Raw genomic sequence first — 27,857 nt, forward strand, 5'->3', positions numbered from 1 at the left:
CCCTTAATTGCATTAGTCACGCCCCTTTGAGAGACCCCCCAGTTTTTTATTCCCACTTAAAGCCCTGACTATAGTACTGCTCATGTATTGCAAAATACTACTCACTAATCTACTTGTGCAGGTTCACGCCTCAACCTCTGCTATATTTTCTGTGTGTAGATCTCCATCTCAAATGAAAGGATCTCTGTGCACATATGCCTGTTTTAGTACTAAATATGGGAAGCAAATGGAGCACGGCTGGGAAATGGACAATACTTACTACTAAATGGAGAGTTTTAGGGGGTAGTAAGGAGGGATTAAGGGAGGGCTATGGAAGAATATAGAGAGGATCATGCAACCAGCCACAAAAGAGTAATCCAATTGCCATTGACAAACTGCACTTCTGTAGGTATTATAGTAAAAAACTGCCCCAAACAACAATATTTGTACTCTAGCATAGACCTGTAGTCAGCCCAGCACCACACATGCCCAGCCTCTGGTGCTGCAGCACCCTCCCATACACAAGGGAGGAAAGGACTTAAAATAAAACCCCATGGCAAATAATGTTAAAATAAAGACATTTACTTAGACCTTTTAAAAGAGATATACATTTAATTGAATACGTAAAAAATACAAATAAAAATAAATATTATTTTATTATCAACATTTATAATAACTTTTCAGTGTTAAAAATGAATGCAATTATTTTTCAAAATAATTTTATTGATTAAAAATAATGATATACATAACATTTACTTCAATTAATTAAATATATATTGCAGAATGATTATTGCAGAATTATTAGTGCTTTTTAAAACAAAAAAGTGTCTGTATTTTCTACTTATTGTAATAGTTTTATCTACCTATTGTAGTAGGCCATGGATTTATTTCTGTAATTTTTGTTTACTGTTTGAGCTTTATTTCATCGGTGTGGTTTTAGTAAACTAATGAACTAACGGTGTCGGTTCCGTACGGCTGGTAAATCGTCCGGGCAAAAATATTGTTCACAAAATGTGCTAAGTATGGGAATTTGACTTGAACTCGTTTTTCTGAGGAAAATGTGGTAGTTGCCAAGAGTCTCTGAGGTGAATCCAAGTCAGTCATCTGACGTGCGCACCTGGCACGGATCTGGGCCGGCCTCCTTGGGGGTAAAACTGGAGTTGGGTGTTTATAAAGGCGCTGCTGTGTGCCTTTCTTAAAGAAGGGATTCAGCCCGTGTCACCCAGGACCGCAGAGCTGCTCTCGAGGACATGGCTGCCTACAAAATACGGGTGGAGACCGGCACGGCCTTCCAAGCCGGCACCATGGACTCCATCTCCATCACCCTGGTGGGGTCCCGGGGCCATGGTGAAAAGCGGAAACTCGATCACTTTGGCGGTGATTTCCTGGCAGGCGCTGTAAGTAGAGGCGCGGACTGACAGGTTCAACGCACGTGCTGGGTAGGGAGTGGAGACAGTAAGGTGTGTGACGAATGCTCGATCGATAGTTATTTTCAATAATTACAAAGCATCACCTGCTAATTGAGAGCTTTTGGGACCGGAGCTGAAAGCAGGAGGTATCAATTCGAAGGACCACGGGCACAGCGCAGCGTGCCCACTGCCCGAGAAGCGCCTGCGGTTAGGCGCTTTCCGTTGGTTTCAGTGTTTACTTGCTGTCTCGTACTAGTCGCATTTTCCCTCCTCTTCACGCTCAATCCTACCCTATTTTCTTTCACTATCACTCATCGCCCCCTCTCGCATTTTCCCCGATGTATTTCCAGTGAGCTGTTCCCGTAGCCCTGACTCTTTCTCTTATGTCCAGTTCCTCCGCACTTCCATCGCCCTTTTCTCGCCCCTACTCTTCCCCTTTATCTCACCCGTCATCGCACTCTGCCTGCTTCATTTTATTCTCTTCAGTTCTTCCTGAACGAAGGAACACCCAATCAATCAAAATCTCTCTCTCTCTCTCTCTCACACTCTCTCACTCTCTCTCTCCCCCAAACTGCTCCCCCACTCCATCTGGATGAAGTTAAACGGTCAAAACTCAACACGGATAGGACAAAACAGAAGTACTGATCTTTCTGTTTAACAAAAAAAGTTCTTCAAGTGGGACGAAAAAGGTGTGTGCGGGGAGGGTTTAAAGAAAATGCTTCCTAGCAGCTAATCATTGTATACACGCAGTGGTGGCTGGTGACATTTGAAAGTGTTGTGGTGTAAAATTATCAAGCGAGCGCAGTGAGCGAGTCCGAACCAACTATAGAGGGTTCGGCGGGAAAATTTTGAAAAAAGAGTGGACAAATGGTGCATTTTCAAACAAATTTGAGGAAGCAGGAAGGTTAATAACAAGTGTTCAGAATCACCATAAGGAGGTTCAGTAACTCCTTAACAAGGGACATTCCCTCATAAATCCGAAACCTGCTGGGATTAGTCAGTTGTCAAAGTGACCCCCGCAAGTTCCCCTTCGTGGGTCCAGCCTCTTAAAGAGTGGAGCACGACAATAGGGAGGCTGCATGTGTGTTTTCACTGTCAGAGTTCGACAACAGTATTAGGGGTCCCACAGATCCCAATCACAGATCAATAGGCCCAAAAGACAATGGGAATTAGTATTTGCAGATAAGGTCCGCATTCCTTCCCAGAGCAGGCTGGAAAGAAGAACTTTGTGCTATCAATTGATTTTTTTAATGTAAGGCATACATCACCGTCTGCAGCTTTATAACCCTTATCCACAGTAAACCATAATCTTGGTACTGCAATAATATTACCGAATGCAGAAAAAGCTGCAGTGTGACTGAAATTAAATATTTATCAAACTAGTACGTTTGTTAACCATGCATATTTGGGAGGGAGGGCGAGGGGTGAGAGAAACGTAGACCAGAATTGTTTTGTGTGTGAAAAAGGCCGCTTTATTAGGAAACAGGTGCACATTACAATTATAAAACCTTGGCAACGCCTTACAAAACTATCTCTCACTAAATAAATAATTAACTACAAACCCCGCCGCCCACCCCCTCCCCTAAAATTCTTTGACCCCTCCCCCACCCACAATTCAGCATTACAACAACATTATAAACATAACATCATCAATAAACATTACGTCATTAATTCAATCATTACGTCATCAATTAACCCCTTATTCATCAAAACCCCAATCACATATTGAAAGCCAGGCCCTCTTTAACCATAAACCCTGCCTGACCCTTCACTCCTGCCAATACCCCCCAAAACCTGAACGGTCAAACAATGACCAACTTCCCCTGAACCTGTCAATCAAAGAATCAATCCAATACCCATCAAACAATCTACCATAAACAGCACCGGGGCAACCAAAAACCCTGCCAGCACCTGTTCCTAGCGACAATACAAATCACAAGAAAGACCCCGCGCACACCTGCATCTAAGAAAACAGCCTTTTGAATTAACCATAAAGGAGAGAAAATTGTAACGGACAAAAATTCGGAAAAGAAAAAACCCAGGAGATGAAAGATAATATTAATAAATGGGAGGGAGGGGGGGACAAAAACGCTACAGCCCTCCTAGCCACCAGGTCACCAAACCTAAAATGGTGGCTAGGGGGCGGGAACAGGGAGGTTTACAATTGGGCTGGCCAGTCCTACTAGGCCAGCCCAAATCCAGAACATTCTGTCCTCTACGTAATGTAAAACCCCTCGCGCCCTCCCAAACAGCCCGGGGGAGGAGACCTCCCTTCGGTCAGCTCCCTCCCCCAAGCCCCCCTTGGGAGGGAGGGCGAGGGGTGAGAGAAACGTAGACCAGAATTGTTTTGTGTGTGAAAAAGGCCGCTTTATTAGGAAACAGGTGCACATTACAATTATAAAACCTTGGCAACGCCTTACAAAACTATCTCTCACTAAATAAATAATTAACTACAAACCCCGCCGCCCACCCCCTCCCCTAAAATTCTTTGACCCCTCCCCCACCCACAATTCAGCATTACAACAACATTATAAACATAACATCATCAATAAACATTACGTCATTAATTCAATCATTACGTCATCAATTAACCCCTTATTCATCAAAACCCCAATCACATATTGAAAGCCAGGCCCTCTTTAACCATAAACCCTGCCTGACCCTTCACTCCTGCCAATACCCCCCAAAACCTGAACGTTCAAACAATGACCAACTTCCCCTGAACCTGTCAATCAAAGAATCAATCCAATACCCATCAAACAATCTACCATAAACAGCACCGGGGCAACCAAAAACCCCGCCACCCAGAAAGGTAGGAGGGGGAGGGAAACTACACCACCTCCCTTTCTGCCCCCCCCACCGGAAAACGAAAAAGCAAACCAGACCAACCTTAACGGTGCATAGCTAGCGAACGCGCCAAAACCTCACGTAACTCCAATAAGTATAAATCCATGCCCACTCTGGACAGGTGAACACCATCATCTCTGAAGAATTCCACAGTCTCAAACTTAATTTCCCTATGGGAAATCCTGCTAAAACCCAGACCACGGCAGCAGCGCGAAACCTCTGAGTTTACCTTCTTCCTAGCCCGGTCAACCGCCTTGGGGTTGACCGCTCCTCTCCAGATCCTACGTGGAATTAACTCAGTCCAATATACATGGCACCCGGCCCAAAGTTCCTTGATAAGGCCCAAATCCTTCTTAATAGCACGAAGTAACACCACACCTTTTGTAGCACAAAGGTCATTTTCCCCCAGATGGATGACCAGAATATCAGGACACAGCCCACCCACCATATTGGTGTTAAGACAAGGGATTAACTCTCTCCAGAGCATCCCACCTTTCCCCTTCCAAACCACATTGAACATACTAGCGTTAAAACCTAGAAGCTCTCCAAAATAACTCTGAGCTGCCTGGACTCGGGCCCACTTCACGAAGGAATGCCCAACTATCCAGACCGTCACCACCGGAGAACGAGGCCCAGCAACAGAACCTATAAAAGAAAACAGAGTTAGAGCTCATGGGAAGGAAGATGACGCATGCGCCTCCTCCGCCTGACTTCTCACGTAGCGCTGAAAGCAGTTTGAAGACCAACGCCCCAGCCTCATGATATCCCTTTGAGTTCAACCTCTGTTAAAAGCCTCAGTTGCAGCCCCAATCCGGAAGGAATGTGTCCCATATAAGCTCCCATCCAAACCCAGATGTTCCAAAGCTTTGCGCAGAACCATGCGTAATTGGTATGCTGTAACCAGGGTGCCATCAATATGTTGAAATACTAGAGCATCATCACCACCCCGCATAAAGAACGCCAGCGCCGCGTCAGCAGCAAAGGGCAAGTAATCCTAGGAGCACGTGCTTGCAGCCACACACCCTTCCCTTCTTAGTCTGATCAGTGTTAGAGCTGGCTAACCAAATGTGCACCCCCTCATCAGAACAGAAAACATCCCGCCAAAATAGGCCACACTTGCCTTTTGAACCTAACAACTCTGAAACCCTAAAAGCCCCAAAAAACATGAAGGCCATTAACATGGAAAATAATCATGACTCAAAGTCATCTGAACAAACCTAAGGGAGAACAGTTATTAATCGAGCCAGGATCTGCCAAGACAAAGGAGCCCTAAGTCTACTGGTGTGCCCCTGTTCCCTGGACCAACCCTCGAGCATTCTCCTGCCAATCTCCCCCGCCGACGGAGGATAACCCCATAATAACTTGCCCATAAATGCTATCCCCGCTAATTTACCGGCAATAGTCACCTTAGTAAGCCCTTTGTCCATGAGGTCTAAGATGAAATTCACTACATCCTCCGAACGACGCCAAACCTCCTCACGCCTACAGGCGCCAGACTCCAGAAATTCCCTCCAGGCCAGAGAATAAGCAGAACGCGTAGACACAGACAAGGAACCTACCACCAGTTGTAAGACCCGACGTTGCCTACGTGCCACAGATGAAACGGGATCGGTGTCGGTGTTGGGTCTGCCTCCCTCGCCAGTCCACGGAATCTGCCCCACTGTGAACGAGACAGAGCATCCGCAATGTCATTGTCCACCCCAGGAATGTGCAAAGCACGAAAGTGAATATCGTGTTTCAAACAACCCAGCACAAACACTCTCATGAGCTTCAAGACCTGTTCGTCCCTGGCAGACTGTCGGTTAACAATTCCCCACCACAGCCATGTTGTGCACACGAAAAAGCACTTTCTTATGTGCCAAGACCTCCCCCCACAGTGTCAAAGCCACCAGCAAAGGAAAAAGCTCTAAAAAGGTAATGCTGCGGCCACCATTCAACCACTCATCCGGCCAACGTTCCGCACACCATCTTCCATTCCAGTACAAACCAAAACCATCACTGCCAGCTGCATCTGAAAACATTTGCACATCCCATTGGAAATCAACGTCCCTGAGCAAAGGAACACCATTAAAGGAAGAAAGAAAAATCTCCACATTCTCAAATCCTCCTTGACTCCAGCAGACAATCGAACCCTATGGTGCGGCAAATGGTGACCAGCAAGAGCCCTGCCTAATCTGCGACAAAAAGTCCTTCCTGCTCTCACGACCCTACAAGCAAAGTTAAGATGGCCTAGTAACACCTGAACCTCTTTCACCAACACTTTCCGTTTTGCTAACATATCGTCCAGCAAATCCAGCATCTTCACTTTCTTGTCCTCAGGCAAGCGAACCCGCATTGCCACCGAATCAAGTTCAATCCCCAAAAAGGACAAGACTGTGTCAGGACCCATAGTTTTCTCGGGAGCCAAAGGGACTCCCAGATCCTCCATGAGCCCTTGGAAAGTGTCCAGAGCAGACTGGCACTCCGCGGAGCCCGGGGACCCGACAAAGAAAAAGTCATCGAGGTAGTGCGTTACCAGTGAATGACCAGACTGATGAATAAAATACCATTGTAGAAAAGTACTGAAGCACTCGAAAAGAGAACAAGATATGGAGCAGCCCATCGGCAAAGCCTTGTCCACATACCATTTTCCTGAAAAATGGATACCCAGGAGACACCAGTCGTCCGTATGGACAGGCAGCAGCCGGAAAGCAGACTTTATATCACACTTGGCCATCTCAGCAGCTGCGCCCGCGGTCACAACAAGTGACATGGCGACGTCAACTGAAGAGTAAGAGACCGCAACAGCATCTGGATCAATAAAATCATTGACCGACGGCCCTTCCGGCCACGATAAGTGTTGTATAAGCCTGAACTGTCCCGGATCTTTCTTCGGGACCACTCCAATAGGTGATATTATTAAATGAAGGATCGGCCAATCGTGAAAAGGGCCAGCCATCCTCCCTTCCTGCACTTCCTTATTCAACTTGTCTTGCACCACTGTACTATGCTCAGATGCAGATTTCAGATTAGCAGACCATCTTCTATGTCTAGGACCCGTGTAACCTAACTTGAAACCAAATTCAAAACCATCCAACAATGTTTGTTTCGCAGCTGCATTATCATAGTCACTAAGGGCAAGGCGCAACTTCTCCAACCTAACCGGTGTATGAGCCCTTGGACCCAGAACCCCGATTACCTCTGAATCCCCTACCACCTGCAGAATGTTGGGAAGTCCCCGAACCGCCTGCACCTGACCAGTTCCCCCCACTTGGCCTCTGGATCCCAAGCCATTCTAGCCCTGAACTCCTCATCATATTGAGACCAAGCAAACCCCCCCCCCAGTAAGCTGCGCCTTGCGAATTACATCCATGTATTTAAAAAGGGACACGCTGCGCTCTGGGAATTTCTCACAATATACACTGGCATATATTAGGAAGGCAGCTGTCTAATTCTCGATGGTTAGGGGAACTCTAGGTCGTTTTGCCAACTCAAATTCTTCTTCCTTGGACCCTTCTTTGGACCGTACTTCTCTGTGTAGTAACTTAAGTATTTCCACATACTCACCCTTCCAAATTCTTTCTTTTGTACTCAACATCAAATGAGCCCCCAAAGGCTTTGTAACTCCCATATAGGGCAACTTTTTGATTTTCAACTCTTTTACTTGCCACTGGCTCTTTAACACTACCTGAAGGCTCTGTAGCAGTACTATTGTCAACTTTACCTGCAGTGTCCAGCACGTCATCCGTGCCCACCGCGGTGTCTTTCACATAACGTCCCTTTAACAACCGCCCCTCCCCCCTCCCAACAGCCTCATTCCCACCTGTGCCCACAGACACCATAATTGGTTTGGCCTGTGCAGCTAACTGCTCACCTGGCAACAAAGACCACTCTTCCCGGCTCCGCCTGTGATGCCGAAACCACTGTGTCACGTCTTGGAGGCGCCCTGACTGACGGGCCGCGTTCTCGTCTCTCCTTGACTTGTTTATGCACCACTGGAGCCTGAAAAACACTTTCAACAACATGAGAGGGCACCCCCCTTTCCACGTCCCTCAACTCTCCTTCTTCGGGACTCTCTTCATCGTAATCCAGAACCACTGAATCAGGTTCATCAGGAAACATCACACCACGGGTCTTACCGAACCCAACATCATCCATATTACATTTAAGATTATGTGTAGAAATTCCCTGAGGGGGAGCAGACTGTACACGCCCGTACCTCCCCTGGCGCTGACTCTGCGGCTCCATAGCCGCCGGTAAGGTAGGGTACCTATACCTGCTACTCGGTGGGGCCAGCGGGGTCACGCCGGACCCTCGTGTGCTGGCCGCGGCGGGTTCCGGAATCAACCAGAAGGCAACACATCACCACGGGTCTTACCTAACCCGATATCAACAATATTACATTTTAAAGTTTTTGAGGAAACTCCAGGAGGGGGAGCAGACTGTACCCGCCTGTACCTCCCCTTGCGTTGACTCTGCGGCTCCATAGCCGCTGGCAAGGTAGGACACCTATACCTGCTACTCGTTGGGGCCAGCGGGGTCACGCCGGACCCTCGTGTGCTGGCCGCGGCGGGTTCCCTCGGTGGAACAGAGAGGGCCGCGCTAGGCAATCTCCTCGCTTCACCTTGGCGAAAATGGACTGGACCGCGCCCTGCCAAGTCTGGACCGCCGCGCCTATCCCTGACCTGAAAAGGAAAAGTTTGGACTGGTGTACTAGGGTCCCTGACTACAACTCCTGACGCGGACCTCCTCCCTTGCATATTATCACCCATAACCTTCCCTTGCAACCTAACCAAAGAACATCCGCATTCAAAAAACCAAAATCAGCGCCAGAGACTGAACCCCCTTCGTCCTTTTGGGTCCATTCCCCCTCTCCCCTGGAACCCCCCACTGACAATGCCACCCCCACAGATGAGCCAGGCGTGGAAACAAAAGGGGCTTCCTAAATTATCCTCCATCTCATTCAGAACCCTAACTGTATTGGCACCACACAACACTGGACCCCCTTGCTGTTCCAAACCCTCAAAACCCTCTAAACCCCCTGAAAAAGCCTGCCTGTAGCATTCTGTTCAGCAATAGGCATCCCTGGCACAAAATGCTCTGAAGGTGTAAACAATGCCCCCTCCTCATTGCCCAATAACCATGTGTCTCTAATACAATAGGTCTTGAAGGGGTTAATGTCTGCCCCACCGGCTCCCTCAACGGCTGTCATGACTCCCGAGATTCTAACTGAAGGGAGCCTCTCCTCACACTGCGCACTGCCCGTCATCTCGCAGGCTCTGAAAACTCCCCATAACCGGGTCAGGGGCGGAGCGCTTCCCACTCGCTCTCCGCCCCCCTCTTGTCGGTCGCCTTCGCAGCAGCTGGTGCTGCCGAGCCTAAGGTGTGTACACTGGAAGCCCCGCCCGCCTGCACAATCAGCGCGCTTGACACCGCGCCTCCCGCCTCCCTCCCCAGCGTCACGGGAACAGCAGACACCCCCGGAGCTTTCCCCCACCTGAAGCGCCACTCGCGCTGAAGCAGTAGGGACCGGGCGCGCCTCATGCGCACCTGTAGAATTAGCGCCAGATACCGCTGGCGCTCCCTCCGCCCCCAACACCACAACACGCCTGAAAATGAGGGGCCGGTCTCTTTAACGTACCTGCACAGAGCCTCTCTCCTTCGGCGATGAAAACGCCATCACCGCCACAGACACGCCAGCGGAGGCCTGGCGCTGGGGGCTCGCCGGCCCCCCTCCCACCATCAGTTCCGTGCGACCCGCTTGAGACAGAGCCTCATCGCTTCTATCATGCAATAATCCGCCATGTAAGCGATCCAAAAACAGCCACAAGAAACACTAAATAAAGCTACCCTAACACTCTACAATTAATCTCATACAAAAAACGCTACAGCCCTCCTAGCCACCAGGTCACCAAACCTAAAATGGTGGCTAGGGGGCGGGAACAGGGAGGTTTACAATTGGGCTGGCCAGTCCTACTAGGCCAGCCCAAATCCAGAACATTCTGTCCTCTACGTAATGTAAAACCCCTCGCGCCCTCCCAAACAGCCCGGGGGAGGAGACCTCCCTTCGGTCAGCTCCCTCCCCCAAGCCCCCCGTGTAAACATTTGCAGAGATCTGAATACTCCAAGATGGAGGGCTGAGCACACAAACGTTTTAGAAACAGCTGTTGCCAAGCACAGCAGATTCCTTCTTTGGTTGCCTCATTGACAATCCGAGGGGTTGTGTTTAAGAAATTAAATTGAAAGTACACATAAGCAGACACTTTTTGGCGGGTGTGCTTACAATACAGCATCACAGGGATGTACGTGTCACAGGGTAACAGCGACCACATGTGTCTGTGCCAGGCTTGCTGCTCTAGAACAGACCGGGGGATCTCAGTAACTGCACTGGTGTGGGGATATTTTTAAACACCTCGGTCCAACCCAGCCCGTTAGTGCTCGTGCACTGGTAATCTCATCTACCCAGGTACATGTTCTGGCTGCTTCCATGTGTGAACCATCACTCTGGCGGGTAATCGCTTCCTTTTTACGGGTATCTCATGTGCTGCGGGCGGGGTCTCTAAAATCTAGAAAAGCACTGTGTGGGTGGCGCGAGGATAGGGATTTCGAATTAATGAGTGAGTGTGCGTGCAGTTAGAACAGGGAGTGTTGTGAGTGTGTGAAGAACTTTCAAAAGGGAAAGAAGTGCATTGCGATATGTGCAGTGATAGCCCAGCAGCAGTGCCCTGTAGGGAGTTCCCTGTCATGATCTGGGCAGGTATGCCGTGAGCAGTGCTGCAGACACTGGGGAACATAGTACAAGCAGACAAGTCTTCCATGGGTACATTAGGGAACTTAAAACGTATTTTAAAATGTATTCATACACGGTTTAATGTAAACAGATCATACTTGGTCAAGGTCTGATATAAACAACCTGGATACCAGGTAACACAAAAGGGGTGAATCTAAAACCTTTTTGACATACGCCTACCGTCAGACACCTAATGTCCAGTCGCAATCACGAGGGGGGGAGGGAGGGAGGGGCGTCACGCGGGGGAGGGGGGGGGGGGGCGCGCGCGGGAGGGGTTACGGGGCTCTGGCCCTAAGACAAGTATTGGCGCCATCAAAACATGTTTTGTTATATGTCCCCATTCCTTTTATATGTCCACTGAATTTCATGCAAAGCTGGAAATTAAAAATAAATTTGCACAGTGTATGTGAAGTAAGGCGCTCTATCCATCAGGCTGGATTCTTTTCTCTCACGTCAATATCGGTCTGAGTATACACTTTTTGTATGCTTTTCTGCCATCACATGGCTCACTGTATGCACCTTACACTACCTTGCAAGCCCTGCAATTGGTCCAGTGGGACGACTGTTGCCACCACCTACTTTGGGAGTCGCAATCGCCAGATTGTGTTCAAAGGGCTCGAAACGGACCTGTGTTAGCATCTGTTTTTTTAGAGCTGCTAGTGCTGAGCAGGACCTGTTACACTTAAAGCCCTGGCAAAAACACCTCTCACTGAGACTCTACCTGAGTGTCTGCTGACCTAGGACCAAACCCCACTCCAGGTCACATGCCAGGAACCTGGGGATCATCATGGACAACAAGCTGGACACGTCCAGCCAGGTAAACGCAGTACAGCATCCTGTTTCTGCGGGACAGCAAATTCAAAATCTACAGCATTCCAATTGGCCAAGAGAGCTTTTTTCCTTGTCTGCCACTTGCTGCTGTGGGAGTTTGTGCTATGAAATGATCGCGCAGGCACTTACACAGTGATTAACTATTCATAGCCTGAACAAACATGTTGCAGTCGCCATTGCAGGACTGAGGGACTCAACCCATGTCCTGCATAAAAACGTAAGGTATAAGGGGGCAAAATCCTTGCATTTGCTTCTGTGCTAAAATGAATAGAGACAAGCTCCATGCACCTGACTTCCATTAATTTGCATAAGATTGTTATTTCTGATAAAGTGCCAGTATGTTAACTCAATGAGGATGTTGTTTACATTTATGCAGAGACGGATAATGACAACATAGCTTCTGAAACTCAATTCAATATTTTACTTGATTGGCTCTATCACAATCCATTTCTGACACTTAGGGGCTGATTTAGAGTTTGGCAAAGAGGGTAATCAGTCGCCGCAACACTAACCTGAAGGTCCACCCTCCCGACTTAAAGCTGGGCATACCTTTAGTATGTCAGCGTCAGAGACTGCTCTGTCTCCGTCACCAACACACTCTTCCTATAGGGTTGTCTGAGGTTTGGCCATTCGACTGCCCGTCTGATTTACAATAGGTGGTCAAATGGACTTGTTGTTAATCTCTCTTACTGCTGTGAAAAAAAGTGGCAATAAGGGACAGTAAAAAGGTTTACCTGGCTCGCACACCATGGAAGAAAGCGCCCATGGTGTGGGGGTCATTAAGGTTCATTATTTCAAAAACAAAATCCTTCTTTCTACAAAGTAGGCTAGGCGGTTCATTGGGAATTCTAACACTAGTGGTGGAATCTTTGAGGGAAAGTTAAGAATTTCACAAATATTTTAAAACAAGTTTGAAATGTAATTCATAGCCTGTCAAAAATAACAAGGGAACCCTCAAGGTAATTAAGGACCTTGGGTATCAATTTATAAACATAAACAGTGGTCCTTAAATAATCAGATCTCTAGCACGATAAATATAGACTGAAATCAGAGCTATATAACACATGTCCAGCCGCACAGTCATTTTAATAATGAGAACAATTGGACAACCGTAGTTGAGAATATCAATCTAGTGGGAACCAGTCCTGAATCCTCTCTAGAACATGCAACATGACAAGTACAAAACATACACAAAGACATTTCAGGCAAGTCGAGTATAGCTTGTCAAATTGCAAATTCCTTTTCCCTACCCCTCTTCCTTTTCCACAGGCAATTTCTTAATCATATCAGGCATGTACTTATCAATGTCCTGAAGATGATCCTATTATCTTGCTGAAAGGATCGAAACATTGTCTACTCTTGTTAGACAGCTTTGCGCATTACTCCACTGGGTAAAACAAGTGCACCGACTGTCTTTAATAAGCTTGATAGAATTTGCAATTTGACAAGCTATACTCGAATTGCCTGAAATGTCTTTGTGTATGTTTTGTACTTGTCATGTTTATGTTTATATATAATGTAATTCATAGCCGGCACAATCACAGGGGCTGACGCCCTTAGATTGTGGCTGAAGAGTAACATTGGTAATACCGCATAACTAGCAGTTTAGCAACCCTAATAAATACTTTTGAAACGATTTTCTCATTCAAAATATTATTTTCATTTTGAAACAGAGTTCAAAAGTAGTGGGACCAGGGCATAGCTACCAGATGCGCACATAATGTGTGACAGCTTCCAACACCTGTGGCTTTTTAGCACATTGGATTCTGGGGCCTGTAGATTAGCTTTGGACATTGTAAGTGTGGGTTCAAAATAGCAGCTTTCAAAGTGCAATTGGATAAAAAGACAGACCTGACTGAAAATCTCACACATAGGAAGAGGCCACTTGGTAGATGGATGTTTTTTTTTTTAATGCACAGATAGGAAAAGCTTTAGTCTAAGTACATAGCAGCAATGCAAATGCTTTGCTGCATAACTCACCTAACAAGAAAGAACAGAAAATACCTCTACAAGGTGCTACTCGCCACCCACTTCCCGCTTTCTGATCATGCACTGATGATGAATCAATCTTCTTAACTTGTTTCTTCACAGGACCATAGCTTTCTGTGTGCTCTTCCCATTGCCCCTCAAGAAATTCAGTGGTGCTTTTGGCTGAGAAGATTGGACATCACACCCCAGGCTGCCCCCTGACATGTAATGCATTTACAAGGGGACCCGGTCCTGACACATTATTAGTAAATAAATAACACACATATCTGCCTCTAGCCCCAGACTTTTTGACGCTGTAACCATAAAACGATGAGCATAGTTTAGGGGCCAGAGGACCCTTTAGGCTCAGTGACAGGTTGCACCTTGGTCGAGCTAAGCAAACGGCAGCAGTTTCAACTTGTTAAGATGCATAATGTCCAGCACACCCAGCCTGCTCAGCAACTGCTGTATTTATACCTCCAATGTGGAAAAATATAACAATCTGTTTCAATAACTGCACTATCTTTAAGATCCTCTGATAGGAAGGGTCACCAGGCTCATGCCCGGTGCTGCAGCTGCAACTCCGGGTAATACCCAAATGACATCCATGCAGCACAGCTGTCTTTATGACCAGCCCTGCCAAGTACTACACATCAGTATTTAGATTGATGCATTGTAGTGCTAATGTACGTATAACTGCAATAAAATGCATTAGTCACGCATTAGGAGCTCCTAGCAGTATGACAAGACACCAGAGGCAGCTCTGTGGTAGTTAAGGCTGCCAGCCCGCTTACTGTTTACCACTTACCACGTCCTGATGCCCCAAGCTATGTGAATGATAAACTGCTGGGTTTAGAAGATGGGGACTTTTTGGTAGGAGGTGGCTTTTTGGTAGGTGGTGGCCTGGGCCCAGCTCTCTTAGTTGTTAGTTTGCTTACACATACAAATTAAGTACAACATTTGCTGTGCTATGTGGATCTAATGCGTCACACTCTTAAAACAAATAAACAGGGGCTGGCTTAAGCCTAACATGGATCCTGTGCCTTCTCTGTTCTGGTAGCCTTAGTTCCTGTTGCAAGCAGCTGCTCTTTTACAGGGTCAGTTGTAGGTCAGTTGTGTGGCACGGTCAATTCTCAGGTGCCTGTATGTTAGCATTGCTAAGTGTCACACTTCTGCAAGTCCCCACATCATCAGAAGGATTATTACAAATTCAGCATTACAAATATTCTGGGTGCATCTCTATTTCCTTGTGGCTGCACGGACCAGCACTACATTTCTCATCACTTGGCTCTCTGCAGCTAATCTAAGGGGAACCCCTGGAAAAATAAGGTGGTGGAGCATACATAGAGACAGATGGCATGGAATATATCATAATCATAAAGAAGCACCAAACGCTCCATCTTTCAAGCAGGGAAGCCCCTGGATTAAAGCTTTGTGATTCGTGCAAAGGTGTGCCGCCCAGTCTGGGATGTTGTTCAGATATTGGTAGAAGAGAGGGAAATTCTACACACCACCTGAGGAGCTTCAGACCACCACAACCATGGGTGACATTTTGACCAGAATTATCAGAAGAGCATTGATAACAACAGCCTACCAAAGGTGGCGGACCTGTCTCTTGAGCCGCTAGAGTCAAATTGATCATTATGCGAAGCTCAGCCACTGTTTAACGCTCACTCTACCCAAAGAAGAATGAGATACTGTGCGGCAGAAGGAATACTGGTGAGTCAAATCCCTGGCCCAGTGGCCGAATGTGACACAGAGCTTCAGGACAGTTGCCTAGGGAGCCCAGGTCTGTACATATAGGCCACATGTATGCATGGAGAATTACACAGAACGGTAATAGTTAATAATTTTAACAAAAGCAACTTGTCATCATTTGAGGCAAAGCCCAAGAGGCTATTGAGGTTTGCCTCTGCAACATACATAAAAACAAAGCTTCAACTTTGCACATGGGAAGGTTCTGGATGGGGTTCCTTACAGAAAGCATTTCATTAGCCAGAGCATCCCGAGAATGATCATGAACGGTCTCTTTGTCCCAGGGCGGAACAATGGTAAAGTGCCTGTAACTTTTGGGGAAACATAGGCAAGAGAATGTACCAGAGACCATAGACAGACCCCAGGGAGCCCTGCCCTGTCCTCGTCTGAGGGAGAAGGGGATGAGGAGGTGGCAATCACCATATCTCAGGACTATTTGCAACACTTCTTAAAAGAGATACAAAAGGAAATTATCATGATTTAAGATGACTTGTAAGAGTAGATGGGATGTGAGTGACCTGGGCCACCGAGTTGACGACATGGAATGCTGCCTTAATAAAAAGAAAGGAGGAAATACACAAGATTGGCAGTGACTTGGTGCACCCAGAGAAACAACACACAGACATCATACTGAAACAAGAAGACCTGGAGAACTGAACCTGATGTAATAACATCCGGATCATAGACTTCTGCAAGGGGATATTTAGCCATACAATTAAAAGCTGTTGCACCATATCTGGGCAGGGCCGGAGAGCCTCAAATATGCCTTGTCTGTATTTGCAAGGTACCCCCATGGCCCAAGATGGGAGGTCACTCCAGACATCTTAACAAGAGTTCACTCTTTGAAGGGAAGGAGGAAATCATGATATCGATTAGGATCCAGAACATAGTGGAATATGATGGCCATATATTAAGCTTATTTCATAGTATAGCAACAGAAACCTTGTGAAAATGGAGAGAATTCTACTAAGTGACAGATCATCTATGCAAACAGGAGGTTCGCTACCTAAAAGTGCACTCATTTCATCTCACATTTACATATAATGATGATAAATATGTCATGAAAATAACAGAGGATGGTCTACAATCGGACTCATTGCCAGAGTCCGGCAGTAAAAGAAACCGAGCAAGACCCTTACGGGCTCAGCAGTTGCAAACTATACGCAACCCCAAATAGGTTCCACTAGCACAAAGAAATTAAAAAACAAGAAAGGAATCATTGAATGAATCCAGAAACTGACACCCTACATGACACACTACAAAGACAATGGAAGTCCAGGGGTCCACAGAAATGGACGATGGCTAGTCGGAGTGTGGCGAGAATTCGATGAAGATAACAATGGAAGACTGATGCTGTTAGCATAGAGAGTGCTAGGAGGCCATTAGGGTCAATCAATCCCACCAAAAACCATGGTCTAAGCCAAGTTTAAAGGCTTGTGGTTTTGGGGCTGGGAAGGAGGGAAGGAAGGGAAGAGGTGAGAGTGAGGGGATCTTTTGACACAAGGGAAGTAGTAAATATTATTAAAAGCTACACTATGCACGAAACGGGCTGACATGATCGAGGCAGTAAATAATTTTTTGCACATACAGAATACAGAGGTTCTGGCACCAGATGTAGACAACACAGAGCAGGAAACAGGGATCCCAGGCATGTAGGAAGTGAAGAACACAGAGAAGAGTCCCTGAGGTTATTGTGCAATGTCTTCACACCCTTTCTGGAATTAAAATGGGAAGAATAATTAATTTCAATGTGAACGGGCAAAATGTGCGAGCCAAACAAAGAGCAATCACCAACCTTCTTTGGCACTCACAAATGTTCTCCTCACATTCCACTAAATCTGCAGAAGTTGCTATTTCATGCAGTGCCCATTTGAGGGAAACATTAAAAAGATACTAAGGGAGATACCTATGTGTGGCCTTAAAAATGGGCTACAACATAAATGCTATAGGTACAATTTACATCCTTAACATGGGACAGGAACCTTTCCTTAAGTCCTCACTCTCAGCAATCTTTGAGTTCATTGTGGGGAGGTAATAGTAGAGGGGGATGTGAATATGATGATGGGGAGCCGCGTGGATTGGTCACATCAAATATATGACTTGGAAATCACAGCCAGTGGGGAGATAACAAGAATGGCTAACAGAGGTGTGCCTCATGAATGCCTAGAGCGAGAACCATGGCATAGAAAGAGTCTACTCATACTACTCCCATGCCCACATGATATAGGTCCACTTATACGACTTTTTCAGTGGACCCTGAAATACCAGCTCAGAAGAGGGATATTACTATTGGTCTCATGCCTCTCCTCAGACCATGCGCCATTGACCCATACACTACAACTGCCACCCTTATCGCTCAGGGATCCCTAGTGGGCAGTTAACAACTTTCTGTTACATGGCTCAATATTAAAAGTCAAAGGGAAGATGGCGATTACAGACTATCAAGCAAATAGTGACACTCCCAAAAGCTCCATAGCTATGATTTGAGATACTCTCAAAGCAGTTCTCATGGGTATCTTTATCTCTGTAGCAGCAGAGAAGACAAGACTCAGTAAAGAAAAGACAGAACACATAGAATTTCAGTTTAGCATCTTAGAACAGGAACACAAGTGCACCTCCTCACAGATTCTATGTTGGAAGATCCTGGCATCCTGCGCCCAACTAAAGCACTTGACATGGACAAAGCTAAACATGCATTGCTGCATTACAAAGCAGAAATACTTTCCCATGAGCAATAAAACAAGCAAACTCCTAGCTTCACAACTCGCACATTAAAATAGAGTAAGGGTATGAGTAATTCGCACTCCAGTGGGCAGACATGTTATTGAAGCTAGGGATGATGCCATAACATTTGATCTCCTTAACAAGTTTCTAAACTGAGGCAAAGTCACGGTCACTTGCACAGGCATCTGTGGAATCAACTCTCCATCCAACAACGCCCAGAGTCTGGCTAGACCAACTAGATAAACCCATCTTGATGGAAGTGTTCATGTTAGGGATTGCTAAGCTCAAACTTGGCAGAGCTCTGGGGCCAGATAAATACACAGCTACATTCTATGGAATGTCTGTTCAAAACTGGGTCCTATTCTTGGCAGGTTCTTTAAAAGCTTTAGGGAGATGGAGTAAATAACAGTCACTAAGAGAGAGGCGCCAATGGTGCTATTACCCCTGCATTTTAAGGACCTGAGGTTATGTTCATCCTATAGACCTGTATCACTCTTGAATCTGCATACTAAACTCTTTACGAGCATGTTAGCAATATGCTTGAACCATCTCACGTTCTGAATGATAGACACGAATAATCAGGCTTTGTATTGGTTCAGCAAAGTGGACAAAAAAAGTGTTCAAATTATCGAAGAAGCCCATAGAACAGGAGGCAACACCATCTTTCTGCGGCTCGCCACTCAGAAAATCATTTAATAGGGTGATTTGGACACTAATGCAGCAGGTTATGACAAGGTCGGCCTTCGGTCAGAGATTTCAGCAATGAATATTAAAGAGCTATCCCTCCCCAAGAGCCTACATTGGGATGAACAGAGTCAGATCTACACCAGTGGAGATTGGAAGGTGGCACCTGACAGGGCTGTCCTTGATCGTCACTTTTCTATGACTTTAGAACACTTTGCCAACGCCCTCAGACAGCATGAAGATATATGGTGGGCTCATTGCTCAACGGAAGGGCTCATGGCTCAAAATAAATATCTTCAAGCAAGAGGGCCTCATCCTACACCCATTACCTCATCAACAGACCCTCCTGAGTAAACTGATTCCACTTAACTGGGCAGCCCAATTGGTAAAGTTGCTAGACATTAAGTTAGCTCACACCATGTCCCAAATAGTAAATTTGTTCTACATGCAGCTACTGTCCAAAATTAAAAAAGATCTGCCTTCCTGGTGACTGGACATTTCTTGCGGCTAGGCAAGGTGGCAGCTATTAAATTGAATAAACTCCCCCCAGAATATCATATGTGTTTCCAATTATACTGTTGGCAGTCACCTTCACTGACCTGAAGCAGATGCAACCTGTAATCAACCAATCTATCTGGCAGGTAAAAGACTCAATCTATACTAATATAATAAAGAGAGAGCCCAAACCTTTGAGGCGGGTAATCTCAGGAACCACAGCACCAATCACAACACGCAATACAGCGTTGGAAAGGGCAGTTGCAGCAGAAGGACATAGGCTATGCAGACGCCCACCATATACATTTAAAAAGTAAAAGAACCGTGCCAGCAAAGTAGTCCCTTGTGGGCATGTCTGCGTTGTGCTGTGGGCGTGTGCTGGGGGCGTGACAAATGCTGGGGCCGTGTGGTACGTTCCACCCTTCATGCCATGTCTCATATCATGTGCTAATCCCACCCGGCACCCTTTAAATACCCCTGCACCCTATAATCATAACCCACCCTTACTCCTTAAAATGCCCCAACACCCTTAAACACTAACCCATCTTAACCCTATAAATATACCCTGTACCCCAAAACCCAAACCTATCCCTAAACCCTAAAAAAACCTGTACCCCAAAACCCAAAGTTAGCCCTGAACCCTATAAATACCCCTGTACCTCAAACCCCAAACCTACCCCTGAACCCTAAAAATACCCCAGTACCCCAAAACCCAAACCTAGCCCTGAACCCTAAAAATACCCCTGTACCCCAAAACCACCCCTGAACCCTAAAATACCCCTGTACACCAAAACCCAAACCTAGCCCTGAACCCTTAAAATACACCTGTACCCCAACACCCAAACCTACCCCTGAACCCTAAAAATACCCCTGTACCCCAAAACCCAACCCTAGCCCTGAACCCTTAAAATACCCCTGTACCCCAAAACCCAAACCTACCCCTGAACCCTAAAAATACCCCTGTACCCCAAAACCCAAACCTAGCCCTGAACCCTAAAAATAACCCTGTACCCCAAAACCCAAACCTAGCCCTGAACCCTAAAAATACCCCTATACCCCAAAACCCAAACCTAGCCCTGAACCGTAAAAATACCCCTGTACCCCAAAACCCATACCTATCCCTAAACCCTAAAACGACCCCGGTACCCCATAACCCAAAACTATATCTGAACCCTTAAAATACCCAAACACCCCAAAGCATATACCTCAGTACCCCAAAACATCTACCCCTATACCCATACTTACTTTATCCAAACAATAAAAAAAACATGCTTTTACCATTCATGCATTTACAACGAATTTCATTGTAAATGTACGTGTGGTAAAAGCATATAAAATGTAATGCCATGCGTTATAATGGCATTGCGGAGTCATGGTACTTTTGTAATGAAAGTATGCGGAGTGATGGTATGCGGAAAGAAAGTTGCGGAATAATGGGTGTTTACCCTCCCCCGGTAAGTACATTGGTGGCACGGCGGCCCACATCTCCAGCAACATACACATATTTTTTCACCACCCATTTGAAAAATGCACAGGTCTCTCTCATTGATGGCCAGCACCGACATACACTTTTAGACACACCTCCAACCACAAGTTCTAGAATTGCGAACTTTAGAGCTGGGGAGCTACGTTCGAATCTCGGCATCAGCTCAACATCCTGTGATTCCAGGCAAATCGCGTTGTCTCCCCATGCCTACTACAAATGAATGTGTTCTTCTGTAATGTAAATTGTGCTCATGCCATGTTGTTGAGTTTGCGCTATATAATATTTAAGGAAAAATAAAGTAGGGAAACTCGAGTTCACACACTACTGAACGCGCACTCTTAAGTGCATCAGCAGTGCACTGTGAATCGGAGCGTTTCACAGGCCTGCCACAGATAAGAAATGCTATCAAAACAAAATCCTACAAAACAATATACTACTGGCCGGCAGCAATTCATACCCGGACAACGTCGGGACGGGCTGCTAGTAATAGCGATAAAAAACTGGTTTGTCAAACCGAACAAGGTGAATTGGCAATACCTCATATTCTCTCATACTACCAAGCATCCCATCTGAGACACATGGTAGAATGGGGTAGATTGGACACTGCAAAACAATAGTGCTGCATTGATTATGTCATAGCTGCTACACCTCGTGGCAGGTCCTCTGGTTACGCAAATCACTAAGACATTGGGGACTCTATTCATCCCCCGCTACTGAGTCACACTAGGAATTTGGGGAAGGATTCTGGGAGTGATGGGATGGTAATCTACACACCCCTTTAACACTCATTTGCTTCAACAAAAAACTTCATACTAGCCACTGACAACCATGCATACATTACTAGTGAACCAATATATTCATTATGATTAGGGCTCCCGGTTTTATGGTATTTCTTTTTTACATTTCTGTCTGCATTTATCCATAGTTAATTTTTGCTAAGTTTATCTGTATTTATCCATATTTATTTTGGATTTTGAGGAAAAATGAAGCTGAAATTAGTATATTTCCACATTTATTTAACTGGCAAATATGCACCCATGCTTGAATGCCTACTATGTTTCAATGCTGTAAACACCCGCAGAAGATAAATGAAAGCACTTTTAAGAAAATATGCACACTTCAGTATCAACCTTGTGCATATCTTCTGCTGTTAAACCCTCTTTACGAAAATTCCTTTCTTTTGTTTTAGCCCCCTTACCTATTAATCCACACAGCTATTGGCCTAGCAGTCATTATTTAGAAATACTCAAAAAGTAACCCAATTTCCGTTTTTATCCACATTTAAAAATAAATACAGACAAGAAAATAAATGTTTTCTGTCTGTATTTATCTGTAAAAATCAGTAAAATTGGATGTTTACCCTGTACATTTCAGCCACGCCCATAATTACACTAGACACACCCTAATAAAGACCCCCCACTTTTTCATCGCACTTAGAGGGATAGTTATAATAAAATGTCGTAGTGCGGTGTTACTCCAAAATTGGTATTGCCATGTGCTCACATTGTTTGAACACAGGGATTCACCGTACTGACCAAAATACTGCGCACCCCTTACATTTCTCTTAGCGCCAGCGCTAAAAATGCTGCCTGGAGCCAGCGCAGGCACCCTTGCGCCATGTTGAAAGGGTGCCTGCTCTGCAGGGGTAATCGCTTATGTGCAGGAAGGGACACCTTCCTGCACATAAACAATCTTTAAAGGTGATTTGCTGTTTCTATGTGTGCTGCAGAATGCTGCACACATAGAAAGAGCAAAATAGGAGGAGAAATTAATAATTTCTTCTCGTATCATAATCCTAAAACCAGGTTTTACCTGGCTTTAGTTTTTGGCGCTGCCCCATCCTTGTAAATATGGGACAGCGTCAAAAAGCAAGGGGTGTTGCGGTGGAACCTTGCAGCAACACCCAGTTCCTGCCCCTTTGCCGCAGCAGACTGCTGCGGTAAGGAGCATATTCACAAGATGGCGGTAGGTCTCGTTAAGGGGCTTAACGCCACCTTATTAACATGGGGTAGAGAGCAACGCCACTTGAGCTTCAGAAAAAGTGACACTCCGGTGGTGTTAGGGGCTTGCAAATATGCCCCTCAAAGTCCTATCCCTGTTCAATAGAGATCAGATAAAGACCCTTCAGATAAAAAAAGAGACCGTATAATCTATCTAAATCTGAACAATTTGCTTATAAGCAAGTGTGCCATTGGGTTTCACATCCACACATCAAACGGGCCTGTTGAAAAGTGGACGAAGGATGGTTGACACTGTAGGCACCTAACATCAGCAGTCTATAAATACAGCATGACCTTCACAAAAGGGGAAAACAACAGGCCAGGAGTGTTGGTGCAGATAACCGTGAACCAATGGGAACGCATGTACAATGGAGCCAGGAGGATGGTGCACAATCAATAAAGAAGCATGATATAAACTCTTATAACATGAGTCGAGAACCCCCGTTAAGATGGTGATGGGGAGGCGTAAGGCAGAGATATGTTGGAGAGGCTGCAGAGCTGCGGGAACTTTGCTACAAAGTGTATGGTCATTCTCCAAGCTTAATTTGTAGTGGAAAGAGGTGCTTTTGGAGGCTGACAGATGAAGATTCAAGGGGACCTTGGGGTGGTGGTTCTTGGCATCTAATACAAAGGAGGGGAGCCCCACAAATCATTTGTCGGCCGATGGATGTAGGTGAAGCTACTAGTTATACACATTAATAATTTTATTTTTTACGTTCCTTTTTATTAAACATATGATTCAGACATTATGCAATACAATACATAAACAGAATGGAACCTGACATGTAACGAGTTAACAAACTCACACTGCATCTATTTGCAATGCAATACACAGCCAATTTACGCAGAGCGATGCGCGGGCCACTGCCCCCCCCCCCCCCCCCGCCCCACACACAGCAGGGCACGTTGTTCTGCCTTGACTGCCAGAAAGAAGGCCTCAGGTATCTGGTACAGAGTGTTCTGCAGGGCATACAGCAGGCAGGGAAGAGCCATCATTTTAAACAGGACCGCTCTGCCCATGAGGGAGACCGTCAGGCGCCGCCACTAATAAAGTATTTTAAACCATAAAATGTTCTCCAACTCTACCCATTCCCAATTTTTTGCAGTACATTTTGTCTTTGCCCTCTTTGTATTTACTAGTCTGATTTATTCAAGTCTTCCGGATGCACATTTAATAATAGACATTTGCATATGTTAGCAGTACAGTGTAAACATGCATTTATAGTGCTTACATAAGAAGTGTTTTTCACTGACTGCAAAAAGTCACGCTGTCATTTGCATTCAGAATAACAATGAAGCCCTCAAGACATTCATAAACAAACTCACAAGTTACGCACCAATGTCTCCAAAAGGCGCATTTGCTCAGTGAACTATCTTGACTTTACCTCTGCATGTCCTTAAAAACGGGTCATAGAAGTGAGGCATGTACTTGTTATCAATTCTGTACCTGAAGTCAATTAAAAAAACTTAGAGGTGTTTCCTTACTACGCAGGGTGTTTTAGGCTCCACGTGCCATTCATACAGCAACTTCGTGGTGGGCAGAATTTTGTGCACAGCTCTCCGTCACTCGGCGTTTGTGGAGAAAGTGTCTCAAAAATAACACAAGTCATGCGCATAAGCCTTGGGCATAGCTGCTCTGGAGGACTCCATGTTATGCATGACACTTTAGACTTCATTATCATCTTAAGCCACTGTTAAAATGAAACTGCAACTTCCATAATGCAACATGCTGTTACTAGGAAGCCAGGACTGGCTGTGCCACACCTGTCAGCTTTGCACATTATTAAGGGCTACCTGCAAGGTTTTACTACAACGGTGTCGATTTTCCCTCCAAATGGAAAACATTATTCATTCTTTTTGTGACAAGAGAGATACACAATTTATATAAACTATAAAAGTGTGGTTTAATGTGTACTCCCTAACAAACTGCTTATAAATTAAAGTGCATTTGATAAAAAGTCCTTCTTCTTAGATTATTACTATTTGTTTATTCTGTTCTTCTGACGATACGTATCAGTCAGTCAGTCAAAATTACTTTATTCGGTTCATATTAAAACCACAAAAGTATACTAAATACTTCATACAGTCAGACTTAAAAAGAGTAATAATAAACACATCTGGAGGGCTGGTTTAACTTGCAAAAAGCCTTTGTCTTTTAAAATTGGGATAATAAAACGTTTCCGAATTTGAAGAAAGTGCACACAGAAAAAAAATAAAGTGCATTGTGTCTTGAACAGAGAAACCATCACAGGAACAAACCCCCAAATTTTCCTCCATTTTTCACCCCGGAGAGTCAGCAAGGAGGAAATGAAACTGATTCAACCTGAATCTGACTAATAAAAAACTGTGATTTGGTTTAGTGACGATGTCAGGTATGGCTCAATTGCACCTGATGTTCTTAGCAATTGGTGAGCTCTAACAATCGGCTTTGCCAACTCCCTTTCTTCTCTAGCCATAGCAGCCATTAACATATATGTATCCTTAGCCCATTTAAAATCCCCTTTCAGCAGCATTTCAGGCGAGTTATATAACTCTGGTCGACCCAGTTTTACTGTCAATTTGTAAACATAACTCAGCCAGGGGATACGATTCCCGTAATCAAGAGTTAAACAATCTCTTAGGATTTCCTGATTCAATTCCAATTCAGGGTTTAACCAGGTTAAGATCCATTTTAAGAGCGGTGCAATGGCTATTAAATCCTCCACAAAGCCAACTCCACACTCCTGATGGACGATATAACCGGATGTGGACTGTGGAGCAGATAAAATATTTCTTAAAAACTTATCCTCAACCACTTGGATTGCCTTCACATTCCTAACACCCCAAAGATCTGCCCCATACATTTTGAGGGAAATGCATTTTTCTCCGTATAGTTTTTTAAAGGGCTTGCATTGGTCTGGCCCCCAATTTACCGGCAAATCCCAGGACAGCTGAAGTCGATCTGGCCAAAACATTTCTTTTTGCTCGTATTTGAGGTGACCATGTGCCTTGATCGTCAAATATAATACCTAGATATGGAAAGGTGGAAACCCTAGACAACACATTCCCCTCACAATGCCAGGTTTGTACCCCTTTTGCTTTGCAGCTAATTATCATGACATGGGATTTAGAGAAATTAACACTAAGATCTAAAGATTTCATGAAACCAGCAAATAAATTTAAAAGGAGTTACAACCCGACCGCGGTTCATGCTAAAAGGGCGGCATCATCCGCGTACAGCAGTGCCGGAATTAGGTGTTTCCCTGCCGCGGAATGTCTTTGCAACACCTCAGATAAAATTGGGGCCAAGTTGTTGATGTAAAGGGTAAAAAGCAGAGGGGCCAAAATGCAACCCTGCCTAACACAGTTGGCAATGCGTATCTTCCCTGTGCAATTTCCCATATGGTCATATCTCACGGTGGCAGATAGATCCCTATGCAGATCAGCAAGGAAGTACACAATATTTTTATCCACGCCTAGTTGGAGAAGCATCACCCATAATTTGGACCTATTCACTCGGTCAAAGGCCGAGGAAAGGTCCATAAAAGCTAAATAGAGTGTGCCCTTTTTGGCGACTGTGTACTTCCCAATTAAAAGGTGTAAGTTGAGGCATTGATCGATTGTGCCCCTGCCTTTCCTAAATCCAAATTGCAGATCTGAAAGGGTTTTTGTTTCAGTCAACCAACCCGTGAGCTTACTTAGTACCACCCTTCCAAACACCTTAACAGCAGAATCAATAAGGGAAATTGGTCGGTAACAAATAGGGTCCCCTCTATTTCCTTTTTTGAAGATAGGCACTAATACTGTTACAGACCAAGTGCTAGGCAATCCTGATTTACAGGCCTTATTAAAAACATTATACAGCATTTTGGACCACGTCTTGACATCAGATTTAAAAAGATCAGCTGGGACGCCGTCCGGTCCCTGAGCCTTATTGCACATCATCTGGTTAATAGCCTCTGCTATTCTAACTGTAAACGATAAAATATATGCCTAACTCTTAAAGGTAGTGTTGACGTCACATTGTGGGTCCTCACCTTCATACACTGACTTAAAGTGAGTACACCAGGCCTGCTCCTGGATACCACAGTCAAAAAAGGTTTATTAACCACTTCCCAAAATGTAGAGCTATTTTTTATAACGTTAATAGATAATAGCTCATTCAAAGCCTCACTTCTGATCTCCTTTTTTCTATTTGCTAAAACCACTTTATAGGTTTTCCTTAAAGCTGCTACGATGGACTTGTCCAACGGATTTTGCTTCAGAGCCACCAGCAGCTTCCGATGGGCTAGCGAACAATTATGGTCAAACCATCTCTCCCCAGATTTATCCTGCACCCTACATGGCTGTTTAAGATCTGAGGCAATCTGGGCACAGATTTTAGTATAAGCCACAAGAACGTCCTTATCCCCTGCATTTTCATTCATGCACATACGCATATCACAATCAGCCTTGGTTAGTAGATTGGCTTGAAAATCTTGTGGTACCACCCAGCACCATTTAATTCTGCAGGCTTGATCTGTGGGCCGTATATCCAATTTGCCCACCTTCCTATTGCATTGCATTTCTCGGGTTTCTTAAGATCATCCACCAAGGTCAAAACCACTAGATTATGGTCACTAAACGTAGACCAAATTGCAGTATAGCCACTGACCCTGGTGCTCAACATTGCACTGATGAACATATAATCCATGATTGAACGTGTACCATTACCTTTAAAGGTGGGTACATCAATAACCCCTTTAGATGTACTAGGACAAATTAGGCCATTTTCTGCCATCAACTCCTCCAAATATACTCCCTGCGCTGAATGTTCAAAATGGGTTTCCCCTTGATCTGCTGGGCCTAGACTATCCCAGACATGACAATTCTCATAACAACTGTGTACATTAAAATCGGCTAAAACAATAACCGAATAAGAATTTGTATTT

The 27,857-nt window shown here is 45.2% G+C and overlaps 1 protein-coding gene across 1 annotated transcript in view; it reads left to right on the forward strand.

Moving 5' to 3' along the window:
- Positions 1–1,192: 1,192 nt before the first annotated feature.
- The window catches only part of LOC144798259 (hydroperoxide isomerase ALOXE3-like), a 272,626-nt gene continuing 245,961 nt past the window's right edge, over positions 1,193–27,857 (forward strand). Inside the window, exon 1 of the mRNA XM_078669021.1 lies at positions 1,193–1,376. Within this exon, the coding sequence (XP_078525147.1) occupies positions 1,230–1,376 (147 nt within the window). The 5' untranslated portion in view covers positions 1,193–1,229. The remainder of the gene's footprint in view (positions 1,377–27,857) is intronic.

This window comes from Lissotriton helveticus, chromosome 12 (genome assembly GCF_964261635.1).
Source record: "Lissotriton helveticus chromosome 12, aLisHel1.1, whole genome shotgun sequence".
NCBI lineage: Eukaryota > Metazoa > Chordata > Amphibia > Caudata > Salamandridae > Lissotriton > Lissotriton helveticus.